This window comes from Thermobia domestica, chromosome 5, assembly GCF_964235325.1.
Source record: "Thermobia domestica chromosome 5, izTheDome1.hap1.1, whole genome shotgun sequence".
NCBI lineage: Eukaryota > Metazoa > Arthropoda > Insecta > Zygentoma > Lepismatidae > Thermobia > Thermobia domestica.
In genome coordinates, this window is record NC_137458.1 from 87,815,799 (window position 1) to 87,832,162 (window position 16,364).

The 16,364-nt window shown below is 35.9% G+C and overlaps 1 protein-coding gene across 2 annotated transcripts in view; it reads right to left on the minus strand.

The window, feature by feature from the left end:
• The window catches only part of LOC145685986 (HMG box-containing protein 1-like), a 39,707-nt gene that overhangs the window by 12,569 nt on the left and 10,774 nt on the right, over positions 1–16,364 (minus strand). For both annotated transcript variants that reach the window (XM_081758792.1, XM_081758793.1), the window contains exons 3-6: positions 9,601–10,166; positions 6,766–7,035; positions 5,347–5,482; positions 3,787–4,002 (exon numbers count right to left, since the gene is read on the minus strand). In XM_081758792.1, the coding sequence (XP_081614918.1) occupies positions 3,787–4,002; positions 5,347–5,482; positions 6,766–7,035; positions 9,601–10,166 (1,188 nt within the window). The remainder of the gene's footprint in view (positions 1–3,786; positions 4,003–5,346; positions 5,483–6,765; positions 7,036–9,600; positions 10,167–16,364) is intronic.

Here is a 16,364-nt window from a genome sequence, read left to right on the forward strand (position 1 = left end):
ATGTCGCGTATCCATGTCGACAATTGCACAATACGTTCAGTACCACCTATTGTAAACTGCCTGTTAATAATAAAAAGTCAATAACAACAATGTGGGTACATACTATACCTAAGGGGAAGTCGCACGGTAAGGTGAACCTTGATGGCAGCCATCTTGAATGCAGGTCAAGTTTTGTAAATAGGAATTAGGTAATTATGATACATGATTTTGGGCTAGAATTTAAAGGAGCAGTTCGACTTAGAAATGCATTTTTTACAGTTTATTTCCATTTGTAGAGTTGAAAATTCTAAAAGGAACGGTGTTTGTTTGATCGCGATACGTTCAGTCGTTAGCGAGTAACAGAGGAAGAAAGATTTTGTGATGACGTCACAGGTGGGCAAGAAGCAAGAGCAGGCTTACATACTACACAGTGCCAAGCATTTCGTTTGTCAGAGGTGCGGTGGCACGTTCTATGTGCGGTTTCCTTTTCCAGAACTGATTGCAAAGACTTACACATATCATCTGCATGTAGAGAATGATATCTGATGGTGGGCTGTACAAACGTTTTTATAATATTATAAAACGTATCCTATAAAGCATAAGTTCAGCGTTTCCAAAAAAACACCTTAACCAATATCATGTAAGCAGATGGCGGACGAGATTGCTGCAACACCTAAGTACCTTTTCTTTAATCATTCTTCCGATTCCCAAACATAAGTATGTTCATTTTCACGTTTTGTTGCAATTTTTAACGCTGACCCTATGATTTTGTGCTTCAAGGTATACAGGAGCGTAACATATGAGGCAAGAATGAAATAACATCTGTAAAGTTTGCCAGAATACGAAAAACACTTCACCGGTTAAATTTCTTTTATTCTCATAGCTGTCCGCGGAACAACTCTCATCACCCGTTTCATCATCATTGTCACATGATACAGAGAAATTAAACGATGGATCAATGTCTTGAGGAACAGTCATCGTCACTGATTTCTTCTACAAGCCGGTATATTTCACTCCCTAATTCACATTGTATAGCTTATTTCTAAAGCAGTATCTTCAGAATCATGAGTGACATCGTCTCTATTACCCTCTAATGCCTCGTCTTGACTACAACCATCAATTGCGTCTTGTACGATATTTGTACGTTGGTAACTGGACATAGATCGGTGCTTGTTCAATGGCTCGGATTTTAAGCCTTTCAATAATATACTTGGAACAGCATTCTTTCTCAGTTTGCGTGTAAATAATTTTCCTGGCATTAGCCAGAAGTGGATCTAGACGGTAAAAACTCAGGGGGGGGGGGATTCAGAACCCAGACTATGATATGTATATCATGTTTACTAAAAACTTTCAAAAATATCTAAATAATAGCTTAAATCAATTTTTGTCACTCAAAAACTGGGGGGACTAGGCCCCCGGCCCCAGCCTAGATCCGCCACTGGCATTAACTTTTCTTTCAGTAAACTTGACTTCTCGAAGGCAGGCTCTTCAAGATGTTTGGAACACGAGTGATTTTATTTGGTACATTTTTTTTCCCATTGATTTTCTTGGGACATAATTTATATCGATCTGGTGATTTCTCACGACTTAGAAACGTAAGAAAAGATACTTTACGTCCTCAGCTTCAATTGCACAAGAATTACAACTGAAAACACAGAGGTGTTAGGCATTTCTACTTTACTTCACAGACACAGCACGCGCTGCACTAAACACGTGTTTTCTACTTCACACTAGTGTTTCTTTCAGAAAAATATCCGGGGGGGGGGGGGGACACACACTTAGTATTCGAAGAGGCACATTATTTTTAGACAGTACTATTATATTTATTACATTACAGACGTATTATTTTGGTCTCCTCCTGGGGAATCTCTCAGAGCTCCAGGAGACAGTGCCACCCTAAAAACATGTCTGGAAGAAACACTGTTTCGCACAACAAACGTAATTACTGCTCTCTCTCTCTCTACTCTTTTTTATACTAATGCTACAGGAGAAACAACTAACAAAAACGACCCTCAAGAATTCAACACAAAGCAAGACTGCTAACAAATCCAAAACACAATCTATTAAATCCAATGCACTATTAAAGGTTTATCAGCTGCGTACAAGGGAATGGTTGCTGACTCACATTGAGTTTCTCGCATATCCCACCCATGACGTCATCATTTACGATTCATCAAAAACAAATGCCTGTAAAAGCTGAACGAGACGGCCTATCAAGATATAAAAAAATACGGGTCTCTTATTTTTTGTTTCTCTTTCTATTGCACCAAACTTGTTTTTAACTCGAACTGCTCCTTTAAGCAGAAAAACAATGGTAGCAATAGTTTTAAGATTCGTGCATTTGGTAAATCGTTACAGGCATATTTATTGTGTATGTTTTCATGTGCACAACTCCAGAATGAAGCAGCTGTCCAACAATTTGTAAAAAAAAAAAAAAAAAAAATAAAGGAAACACCCTCTATATTTTCCCAATTTCTCCTAAATGTTGTTGAGCAAAGTTACACACTTGTAGGAGATTAGTCGGCAAATTTGGTTCAAATTGGTTGAATAGGGGCGGAGATACAAGCCGGACAAAACGAAAATTTCATTGGAAAAGTACAAAATAGTTTAAACACCATGTAGATGTTTTCTGATGATTTGTTTGAAATTATGGTGGTCACAACTAAATACTTCTGAAAGACTACTCTGAAAATTTGGTTCAAATCGGTTGAATAGGAGCGAAGATATACCAGATAATACGAAAATTATCGAGTAGGAGTTACATTTTAATAGCGACAACTTATTTTTGGACAGCTGATTCATTCGGGAGTTGTGCACAGGGAAACACACAATAAATATTCCTGTAACGATTTACCAAATGCACTATCTTAAATTATTGCTACCACTGTTTTCCTGCTTAAATTCTAGCCCCAAATCATGTATCATATTGCCCTATTCCTATTTACAAAACTTGACCTGCATTCAAGATGGCGGATTTCTAGATGGCTGCCGTCAAAGTTCACCTTACCGTACGACTTCCCCTTAAGTATAGTATGTACCCACATTGTTGCTATTCACTTTTTATTATTAACAGGCAGTTTACAACGGGTGGTACTGAACGTATTGTGCAATTGTCGACATGGATACACGACATTTCAATCTGCCATTTTGGTTATTTCCACTTCAAAAACGCAGCTGCTTTTTTGTGTGTGGTCTTTCTGTGGGACTTCCTTCCTCTGAGTGAAATTTTAAGGTACGTTTTGATATGAGCTCATTGATACTTCCCTTGTAAGATAGTATTGTATAAGGTGATCAAGATTTAATTTATATATTATTAAGATTATGGGCATTTTCTCAGTTGATCGGTGCTAATATCATGATATTAAAGATGATTTTTCAGATGTAACGTAATGGAACACACGGTATTCCGAGTTACGGAATGCTTAATATTTTACAATGCCTTTTCGTGTGATGATTCATTTTCCGAAGTTTATTGGTGTTGTTTCCGTACACCCTGTGTTTTACCTGAAACATGAATTAAATATCTGTAACAAATATACTTTTGGAATAACGCTTCAAGTGGCAACATACAAATATAAGTTCTGATCTAAAAATATATCACACATTTTCTTGCAGTATACATATTATTCAACAGATTAATTTAAATTTCAAAATAAACAACCTATTTTTGGATAATATTCGTAATTAACACCAACATGGTTTTCGGAAGTATTATCGTATTTATTGGTGCTGCAGTTACAAACTGTTAAACGTTTTAGAAAAATTTAGTAATATATAATTTACTAACCATAAAGGAATGCCTCTCACCTGTTATCTTTTCCTGGGTGGAGCTGAATTAGCTCTAAACGATACTTTTTAGCAAACAGCATAAATGCATTCATTGGTCTTTTAGGTTTATCTGGATCTCGTACTTTCTTCGTCGGTGAAGTCGGAGGAGATAACAAGCTATCAGTTTTCGGGCGACATGAGGTTGACTGTATCCCAAAATTAGGTATTGAGCTTTCCTCTGGAGGGAAACGAAACCTGAAACATGGGTATGCTTTTAAGGAAATGAACTTTCTACGCTCACAAAAACTGATAATATAATTTATTAGCTAATACAATTAAGTTATTATAATCTTTTCATCCTCACAGCAGATTCCAACTTAATGCTACGCGAAGGACTTTACAAACATTTTAAAAAATTGAGAACGTATCTACGCCAATAGAAAAATACACTCTATTGCCATTAATGACTGGATATTCCCTAAATTATAAATAGAAATGCCCTTAAATCATCAATAGAGGTCAAGATCCATTAAGAGGACCGTGTGCACTCAGTAAACATGTACAACAGTGAGAGATGTCAAAATGAGCGGACAAAGCTGAGCGGAACAAAACAGGGATTATCAATCCTTACTGATTGAGTCATTTTATCTCAAAGATTTTAACAAAGATCCACGTACCATATGCAACTGTCAGTGATGTGAAGCAATGGAAATGTGAGGAACTTGTAAGGTACAACCCCGAGCAGATAAGCCTATACTATTCGGGATCACGATGCCTCCTACATGTGGCGATCTCACATTCGCAAGTGTTGTTGGACACTATGACCATAGAATTTCGAATGGGATTAAGATGTGACACCACTATACGTACCATTCGAGAGATGTCTGCACTCGAATTCCATGGGAGAACTGCAGCACAAGCCATTAATTGAAACTTAGAACGCTCTTCATCTATACAAAGTATGTCACCAGCGAATACTGGAACAATGGAAAAACATCATACGGAGAAACGAATCACTTCCATGTGGCGATCTGATGGGTGTAGCAAGCACAAGTGAGTGGTACGTAACGAAGTGTCTTGTTTCTGATTTCAGCATAAAAATCGAAGAAACTGAAATCATAGTTCGAGACTGATTCTCGTGATATGATCTTGGTCTATTGGTTTTAAAGCCTGGAAGCCTTAATGCCGATGGTTATAGAGCAATATTAGACATCTAAGCCTGTAATATTTTGGAAGTGGTCACCTTTATTTCCTGTATGATAATGCGGCAGTTCATAAGTAAAGGTCATAACAGAGCAATTTAAAGGAATGAAAATGAACGAAGCCCAGACTACCATCCCACTGAACATTTATCGGGGAAGTTGAGCGGTTCATACCAGCCCGACCACAAACCATCACCAAATTCTTCGTCCATTTTGTAGGAATGCAAAACCTACCAACTTTTGTCGCAACCTAATGGGAAGTTCTTCCTTGGCGGATAGAGGCTGTGAAAACGGAGAATGACAAACTTACCCCATACTGACAATATAGTGCAAATTTTATATTTGAGACAGTACAATGTAAACACAATTCTTTTCAGTTCTTTAATTTACTACTCACCTTCTAAACCTTTCAATAAAGTCAGGTGACATCATTGGTAATTTAGTACATGGTAAACAAATATCTCCTCGTTCCAATGGACGACAAGTGACATTATAATGCTTGAACACTTGATCTGGATATACAGCACACCATCCTATCAAAAAATAATACACGATTAATAAATTTACAACATTAAATGACATGTGTAATACAAAATACTTTTTGAAATCTGTTGTTCATGTACATAACATTCACATTTGTGTAGAGCTCACTCGGTATATGGTTGACGTACTTGCCTTTTCTGTGAGAAGACTGGGTATGATTTCCGTGAAAGCTTATGTGGTTCGAATCACATGTTAAGTTGTTGTTCCATGTCTCACGTAGCCTCGGTGCTGAAGTAACATCATTCTGACCAATATATATGTGCACTTTTTAATTCATGTTCTTGTATACATATTTCCTGTCTAATTAAAAAACTTTTATATTCGTTTTCCTTAATAGTCTTTCTCAAGGACTTTGGTGACTTCTCATCCCCTTTTATGGCAACTTTCTCATTTTACCCTCACTGGTCAAATGGACAGAAAGAAGGGGAAAGCAAAAGATAGTTTTATTTTTGTAAACGCTAACTGAGTACTGTTTAAGAGCATAGGCTGGGAGGCAATCCAACAACGATCAAACATTCATTATTTTGAATTATACTTGAAGTGCAACAGTACAAAGACATTAAATATTTATTAATATCAATCGTTCTCACACAAGTACGAAGATCGATATAAAAACTTGATAAGAACGTTTTTCGAATTTTATATAGAGCAGTGTACACAGTTAATTAGAGTAGTCGTGAAACACATATAAAATCTGAAGTTCCGTCGTTTGTCTATAGACTGAATACCTCTCTGGACAGCCCAATTTCAACTAGCTCCTCTGAATTAATATCATATTGATATACGAACCACAGGGTCATCTAGTCATAAACCGCTACTTACTTTAAATATAAAATAACGTTTTAAAGATGCTTTAACTAAATTGATGATTACTAAACAAAAATAATTACAGAAAATATCTGTATGTGCCAGAGAAAATAGTTAAACTTTCTTTACTTGCACGCAAAAACCTGAAATGGTGGAATGTTTTGATAAAATTCAATCACGTGAAATAAAAGCCAGATATGATGTCTTACCATAGAGAATGCAACAACATAGCCTTCGAAGTATTAACATATAGAATTAGGCCCCTTCTTAATGTGCTTGTATTGTCTATCACTCAAAAGCTAAATTAATTAATAGTAATAATACAACTATTAATACCTGTGTTTTGTTTCGTCTATACCGGTAGAAGAAACTACTGTCGTAACACTGTATCTCTGATATATGGGGGTTAATATATTACAAATACACACTAAAACGATAAAACTGAATGCACGAATTCTTATCTTACCTTTGTCTTTCACACGAAATGGGTGGTGGGCAACACACTCAGCAATAATTTCTGTTTCCCAAGGAAGATTTGTAGAGCAATGAACCTGACTAAATGTAATTCGAATTTGTACAGAAGAACCCTCCATTTCACCATTATGAAAAAGTTCCAATTGTTCCACTTGTAAAGCACCTTGAAACTGGGAAGCAAATGAGGGCTGATTTGAATGTAAAAGGTCTTCCGCCAAATGCCATGTGCTGTCACCTTGGGACTCGAATTTTATGCGTGTACCTGCAAGTAAATAACAAAAACATTCAATTATTACGAACTTGATTATAGTTAGTTTTATTTTAATCAGCTGCCTTCCTGCTGATGATATCTGTCGAATTTCTAACAAAACACTAAACAAAGCCAAAATGTAATAGAATGAACGTCTGGCTCATCATTCTTAATGATATAACTAAACTTACTGTACGTATATATTTTTCAAACGAAGAAATTTTAAGAGCCGCTCCTACCCCCTTCGTCGATGGCTCGATGTACGATAAACACGAAGTTCAAGAACTCAAACGATTATGAAAAGTATTTTGCCAATAAATTCGTTCATGAAGTCTATGAAGATAAATGTCAACGTAAAGTTCTTATATTTGATATGACATAGAGGGACATTGATACCAGAATATAAAAGACTCGAAGGATCAGAATTCTGCGGGAAAAAAAATGTTATAATGCCACGGTTGTTTCGCTTTCTTGAAGGCTAGGTAGTATTTACACTGTTCATCTCTTATACTACTACAGAAAATAGGTACAACTTACACATTATAAATACGCGTAAATATTACCTAGTCTTTAAAAAGAGGGCCTTTTTCTCTTCGGATGCAAGCTACAGTACAATAAATTTTCATAATTGAAACTATAGGAAACATATACTGTAGTGTCAATAATAATAATAATAAAGAAGGTACGGGCCACCGCACTACATTTTCTCGTTCGAATTCCTAAAAAAAAATCATGTTATGCTGAAATTAGTAATGAAACATTTTCTTGTGAAATACGAACAAATTTGTTAACAAGGCTTTTACGGAAAACTTTGGTTTGCCCAAGAAAACTCATCTACAAAAATAAACCACTCCTTGACGATGTTTTCATAAGAAATGACTTATGCCATGTATTAGTTATTTTATATATATATATATATATATATATATATATAAAAGACAACTCGCTCTGAAAGCAAACATATCTCTTGTGGATATTCTCCAAAGAGTTTACCCAACATTATAGAGATATTAATGAACTGTTTACTTATGAAATATGAACAAAATCGCCTGAGTCGCTCTTGAGAAAATCGCCTGAAAACAAACTTATTAAGAGTAAACGGTCCCTTCTGTAATTTTCCATAGAAATTACTTACCATGTACTGTAGTGTTATTGCTGAAGCATTTATTTATGAATGAACAAAACTCCTTTTAATTATTTCTGATAAAATCGCTGGAAAATTCTCACTCCAAAGACTAAACTACTCATCCTGGATTGTTTCACAACAAATAAGTTATGATATATTATCAGGTTATTCATGAAATATTTATTTATGAAACATGGCCAAAATCGTCTGCAATTTTTCTAAGAAAACTGTCCGAAAGAACTCGCTTCCAAGAATAAACCATCTTTCGCAAATCTATCCCAGAAAGATGACATAAACCGCAGTATAAGGCTGTTAATGAAATACTGATGTATGAAGTACAAACAAAATCGTTAGAGCCGTTTTCGATAATATAGCATTTTTTCACCCGTCAATTAAATTAACATTATTTATAGGTATAGGAAGAAAATAATAATAATAAAAAAGAACTCTCCTAGAGAGTTAAAAATTTGGTGCGGGTACGTTGAACGGTGTGGCCTCTAGGCGAGTGTACATACATCGGGACGAACGAACGGACGGACAGGTATTCAAAAATAACACGGTTTCGTTAAATTCTTTTTTCTTTTTATCAGAGAGAGAGAGAGAGAGAGAGAGAGAGAGAGAGAGAGAGAGAGAGAGAGAAAGTATTAAGAAAAAAAAGAAAAGAAATGAATGAACTGAAAAATGAAGATTGAAGCATCCATGTGAGTGCATATTGTACTGTAGTCACGTGATAGTACTACCGCGTTGGAGGGGGCTGAAAATAAACGCTTAGTGCAGGCAGATCGAACTTACAGGAATTGGAAGAATATACAATTGATAAGGTAAAGAACTACATCCCTACCCCCACCCACACATACATTTGGGTTTGCCCATAGAAGGCCCAAGGGCGGATGAGGTACGACTCAATACTTTCTAGACTTCAGCACGTACAAGAGAATGTAGTCAATACCATGCTTCAGATGCTTTATTGTTTTTTTTTAGAAGTTGGGTGAACCCCCGAGCTGCATCAGAACGAGAAAAAAAAAGCCCACCCCATCCAGCTGGAAGGCAGACATTTACCAACTATGCTCTCTCAGAAAACCGATAAAGTATGAATTCATATAGATTGTGTTGAACAGCAGAGTACCATATAAAAACTAAAGGTGTTTTTATAAAATCGATCTACGAAAATATAAAATTGTAATAATAAAATTTCGCGTATTTCACACTTCACAGAATTTTAACATTAATTAAATTTTATAGCTTATAAATTTAATTTTATAATTTATATTTAATTTTAGCTTATAAATCAATTAAAGATGCAAATATTCGTCTTACTCAGATCATGAGCAGTGCATTACAGCACTGACGCAGTAAAATGTCTCAAAATATGCGCAACTCAAAACTGAAATTTCCCAGGTGTTGTGTTTTGCTAAAACTTCAATAAAGTAATTCAATAAACAATATTTTACCTGGCAGAAAACAATGCCATGCAGGCGGCGGCCACGGAAGAGACCATTCCGTTGCGAAATGTGACTGACCGGTACAACTTGGAGATGAGGTTGATCTGTAGTCCACATTCAGCTCTTCCCGACTACTCTCAAGAGACGAAGATGGTTGAGATGGAGCAGGACTTAATAATGCTGACGTGCTTAACTGTGATGGGCTCAGTTGGCCGTACGAAATTACTGACGTGTACGTGTTCGGACTCCATGTCGGAGTCATGCTCAAAAAGGATGGACTTTGGCAGTCACCTAGTCGAGGCCAATTCATTGTGCGTGAAGTGTCCGGTGTAGAACTCGACACGTTTCCTGAATGATATGTAAGTTCTGCTGGTGATGATGACAAAGTTTTCACTGACGGCGATGATGACTTTGTGGCAGCTACCTCTGAGCTCTGGGTAACGGTTGGAGTCAATGGAGTTGAGATCCCTTCATCTAATGAAGACAATGAATTTTGAGCATCTTGCTCTGTGATGACTGACTTTGCAAGAGGAGCCTGCTTTGTTACATCATGAACGCCTGAGAAACTGTAGGCCCTGCAAACAGAAACAAACACTATACATTACAGACGAAATATACATTTCCAACTCAGCTTTACATAGCGAAAAAACACAACGCAACAATGAATGTTACATCTACTAAAATACCATGAGTCTAGTCCACGAAGAGTTTCAGAGTTGGACGTTAAGAGGGAGCAGAAGTGGGTAGACAATCTGGATTAAAAGCTTCGATTTAACATGGAAGACATACTCTTTTTAAGTGCTACAGTGAAATTTAGAGCTATGTCAGTGGTAATTCATTTCCAGAAGGGCCACTTTTACTGAACTGGTCTAAATAGAATAGCCAGACAAAGAGTGTCTTGAGAAAAGACACCAGTTCTTCCAGTAATCAAGTTGAGGGAAATCATAATAACTGGCACGGCAACTTTGATATTAATCCCACGCGTGGTCACGGTGACTTTAAAGGCTCGGACATTGCAGGATGAGAACGTACGCACAATGGTCTTTTGCAGATCAAAGCATAGTTCTGGAGGTAAAATATCCCCCTATTCGGATCTCAGGGAGGGAGATGTCTCGGTACGGACTACTGGACGGGAGAGTAACGGTCAGAGAAAGATTGATTTGTTGAATTTGTTGATAACAGAGTTATAATACTACAACTTATAGAAAGAAAGGAAACAAAAGAGGATCTACTAGTGATACAGGCATTGACCATTTTATATACAACTGAAGAACATGTGCTTCAATCAACATGACAGGAGAATATATACATGGAAATCCTCAACAGATGGCCGAAGATATCAAACAGATTATGTTATGATTCAGGACAGGTATCAGAATAGCTTGATGAAAGCGAAGACCCTTCACGGGGCCGACATTTTGATCGTTCATAACCCTGTGCTGTCCGAAGTGATTATTTAACTGAAAAACGTAGCCAAATGAAAAGTAGGCAACAAAAAGTTGAATACTGAAAAGTTGAAAAATGAGGAAGAAAGAAATCTTTTCGTACAAAACTTCGAAGAAAAGTATTCAAACGAGGAAAGGATCGATGCACGTAGTAACAGATGGTGGGAACATGTTAAATTATATATACGACAGGCTGCAGAAGTGATATGTTGATTACCGCGAACATAAAAGTCTAAAAAAACTACAGAACAGATGATACGGAAACCGAGTAAAAGGAAGGTGTGGAAACACGGTAATGAAGAAGAGGGCAGAAAGGCATACAGGACGTTAAATAACGAGTTACTAAGAGAAAAAGATACAGCAAGGAAAGTTTTACAAAAGTAAATGTAAAAATACACAAAAATTAGAAAGAATTGGAAAATATGAGGAAATATGCAAGGAGGTGACATCTACGGAACTTCGGTGTAAACGAGGGAGTATTACAATGGCAGTAGAAAATAAGAATGGAAAGGTAGCCAGAGTAGAGTCTTAAGAAGATTGAAAGAATACGAAGAGGAGAAGGGATATACTGTGTGGCGAAGATGCTGTAGTATCCAAGGACAATAAAGGATTTAATATTCTTCGGGATGAGTTTGAAAAAGACTATGTCCAAAGTTACGAATGAAAAGACAACCGGGAAGATAATATACCAATCCATTTCATAAGACTATGGGAGACAACGGTAAGAACTGTTTCAACTCTGCAATGAAATATATGAAACAAGAGAGCAGCCGAAGATTTCATGAAGACGAATATGATACTGTTGGTTAAGAAATCAAACCCAGAGAGGCGTGAGAACTACAGAATTTAGTCTCATATTTCATGCTGCAAGAGTTATGTTTCAAATACTGAACAGAAGGTTGTATGGAAGAACAAATGAAGTAGTTGAGGAAAAGTTCGGGTTTAGGAAAGAGAATGTTACAAGATACAACTGACTTATTAAAAGTGAAAGATTCATAGAAAAGAGGAAAGATGTGTATGTTGTATTTATTGATCTAGAAAAGGCTTTTGACCGGGTGAATTGGAACTGTTGATGGAAGCTTTAAAGAAGATTAAGTTGAAATGGAAAAATCAAAGACTTGTAAGAAACCTATATGAACCAACAAGTATGCGTGAAATGACAGCGGAGGAGGCAATTGAAAGGGGAGTTCGTCACGGTATTATCTCTTGCCGACGTTATTTAATATCTATCTAGAAGAGATAGTGAAGAAGAGCTTACATAATGAAGACGGTATTTCGGTGGAAGGTAGAATTGCACTTGATTGGAATCTGAAAATAAAATAAAAAAAGATGTTAGAAACACAAAGATACGGTGACTGAAATGAAGCGGTCGGTATCAAATATAGACGTTAAGAGGGGAGAAAATCTAGTATTATTAGTGATGACACGAAGTGTGAACGTGAAAATAAAACAAAAACAGGAATGGCGAATGAAGTATTTAAAAGGAAGAAAAGTCTATTTTCATTTGATTTTCAGTTTAGTGTCCCTTTCAGCAGCGAGGCTATATGAGACGTGGACCTACAGTTTAACGTGGGATCCGAGCCACATGAACTCCAGCGGGAATTGAACTCGAGTCTCCCACGTCAAACTCCTTAAACAAAGTTAAAAAAAAACGAGACTCATAAAGCATTGTACTCCGTGGGGCAGAAACATAGACATTATGGAGAGTGCCGTTAAAGAGTTGTGTGCGGTCATATTATAACATCAAAAATGAACTAGGCGTGCTGGAAACTGTAGTCACTTCGACGAAAAACGTAAATTTTCCTATAACTCGGGAACCAAGCGGCTATCCATGCAGTTAAAGTGTTCCGGTATTTAAAAAAAAACAGGAGGCATGTCGCGCTTAAAATTTCATGCAATTCTGCTTGTGATCTATTCATGCAATTGTAACATTTCAGTGGAGGGAGATAATCAGCACTAACACATCGAAGTTTTGACCAGATTTCATAGAGGCCTCAACTGTGAAAAACTGCATAGATTCTACCACGGTTGATTGACGTAAATAGCAATTTAAATCGAATATTTTTTAAAAGATCTATAATTTAAATCGAATTTATTTTTCTTAAAACGTAAATAAAATGTGATATATTTGACCATATGAGGCATTAATCAAATGTAAGTCTGAACCCTTATGATGGTACGATCTTAATAATGCAAGTTTAAATTCAATACAGGAATATATGCAATTTTATTTTATTTTACTATTATTATTATTATTAGAGTCAAGGAACAAGAATTTTAACAATGTACTGATTTAATCGTTTCATATTCTACAGGAACTTCAGAAAAAGCTTAAATTCATTTAACATTAGTATTCACAATTTTTAATTCAGAGAATTTTATGTATCGCGCTAATACATTAGCCATTTTACCGTAAACAGAACGGTATATATATATAACAGGCTGAACCATTTGAAATGAATTTTGAACATAATCATAGTCAGTACCTACTTTTATCATGCCACTTTGATTAAAACGCGTATTCTAAGGGGTGAAGGAAATCAAAATTTATGTCAAAAATAGTGTTTTAGGAGGTTCTTAAGTTAGGATAATTAAACTTAAATTTCTCGTTGGGCATGTGTCTCAGTTTTCAAAAATTCCACTTTTACGGGAGGAAGGGGAAAATTTCAGTAATTTATTCCTCCACATTCAAATCGATGTTTGTTTCATTATCTCTGGGAAACGGCTGAACAGTCTGAAATTAATTTCTCAAGATTGTTAGTACTTGGGATTGAGGTAGCTTATACCTTGTCACTTTCATTAAAATGCGTATCCTAAAAGAAGGGAAAGCGAGAGGGGCTTAAAATGTATTCCAATAAATAAAGTATCTCACAAGACCATAACATTCGGAAGATGAAATTCTATACATAACCTTCTTATTATAAATAAGTGACTATGTGCTCCAGCGCTTGAGAAAATTCTGCTTCTAAAGGGGGAGGAGGATGAAGGCAATTTTTATGTTATTCTCAGCACAGTATATATAAATAAAATCGACGCTGACTGGTTCATCAGGACGAGAGAACAGATGAATCGTTTGGAATGAGTTATGAGCATTTGACTGGAGGCGAGTTTTATCTCATTACTTGAATGAAAATGCATATCCTAAGGGAACATCAAAAGTTATGACAAAAGTATATATATTGAAATTAGGCAGCTGGAACTCGATATATAAAATCTTTACTGAAAGTAAGTTGAGACGTGTCCCATGGTTCTTGAAAAATTCTGTCTCTGAAGGAGGAACATTGCTGTAATATTTTAATTTTCCATTTTGTATTCATAAAATGGCGAAAGTGAGGACACAGTTGAACCTTTTAAAATTTATTTCTAAATCTAACGAGTTGTGCTGGGTATGTAACAATAGTTGTACAGTTGGACTGAAATGCGATTCCTACGACGGGGAGAATTAAATTTTTCGCAAATAATAATGGCCGCACCGTTTGAAAGGTCTTTTTGAAGATAGCACTTCGGTCGAATTGGTTTTTGTCCTTTTATTTCGATTCAAATATATATCCTAAGAGGCTGAAAAATACAAGCTGTAACATATTCTTCTCGTCCTAAGGACGAGCATTTCAGCTAGTTGTTAACCCCGTATATAAGAAGAAAAATATATTTGAATCGAAAAAACTAGTCTTGATTACAAACACCTTACTACTAAAATATATTACACATAGTATTCTTTGTCATACTGAGTGCAGTTGACTTTGATATTCATTATGAGAAATTTATGATGAAACAAGTTATTAAAAAAATTATATTCCGTATATTTAATTTTAAAAAGGATATATACCCGCTATGCATTTTTTTTTCAGTTTGCAAGATGATAACATACCTAGTTATTTTGCACATACCTATTTCATTTGGGTTCTTTACTAACTAAGGTGCTTAAAGAGAAATACGTACTATGATTATCATATTTTTTTTTTCGTCTTATTATTATGAAGCGCATCCTGAGGATCAATGTGACCGCCCATCCCTACATGTTAGAAAAATAACGTAAATATCAGGGAACCCCCGATTACGTTTTTATTCTAATGTCATGTAATAAAAGAAACCTGAAAACACCGCAGTTTACCAGTTTTTTTTTTTTTTTTTAATCAAGTACAAGTGATAGGGGAACTAAAAACAAAATATAGGAACATTAAGATTCAATCAATCAACAAAAAGAACTCTCTCCAAGTGCATCTTTTTATGGATATATACTGACTGTGTATCTTAGATTAATCACCTGATTTACACATTATGTTCTTAGTCGATAAACAACTTCAATTTTTCGATCAACTTGTAATACAAAACAATATATAGCGAAAGTACGTATCAATACTCATAAAAGATAATTTTTTGAATAAATACTTAAATAAATTTTGCAAAGTAAAATGACAAATCTCAGCTCTCAAAACCACATTAGAAAATTATGGTTGAAGCTATAGGGTACATTTTCATGAGAAACGTATACCTACCTTTGTACCTCAAGGATTTATACATTAGTTGTATAATTCAATCTGCTTCGAGATTATCCACTACTCACAATAATGTTTAGGATTAACTAGAGTGTATTTTCATTATAAAAGGGGATTTACAGTGTAAATCCAACTTTCATAAATAATACCTACTTAAAGATCAATTTCCGTACTTCTAATAATAACGTTCGTTAGGAGCATTACGTTCTTTCACAATAGGTATTTGGTCTAGGAATTAATTCGTGCGGGTGAACAAGAGATGGCGCAACGAACGGAGCGTCCCACAGTTCCGTGTATCCACACATGTGTTGCAAACCCCTGTCATCGCGTATCGTTCGTAGTATAGGGCAGTGGATTAAAGCGTCAACAACACCAGTTTGTAGTTAAGTGAACATGGCGCAATTTGTGCCTGATAAAGTGTTTTTGCGGGGTGTCCTGCTGCATTACTTTAACATGCAGAAAAGTGCGACTGAAAGTCATCGTATTTTGGTGGAAGTGTATGGTGACCATGCTCTAGCTGAGCGAACGTGTCAGAAGTTGTTTGCACGGTTTAGAAGTGGTGATTTCGGCTTGGCAGACCAAGAGCGAGCTGGACAGCCAAAAAAATTTCAAGACGAAGAATTGACAGCATTGCTCGATGTTACTACACCCTCTCTTGCCACCTCTCTTGTTTCCTTGTTAGCCAATAGTAGATAGGAACTACATGTGGCAAACTTCATCCGAAGAAGTAAATGTTTATTTAGACCGCACTATGCATCGCACAAGGAAACTAATTTGGGGAAGAGAGGATCGTAAACTTTAATTAGTTCAAATAGTCTGAAAAAGATGAATT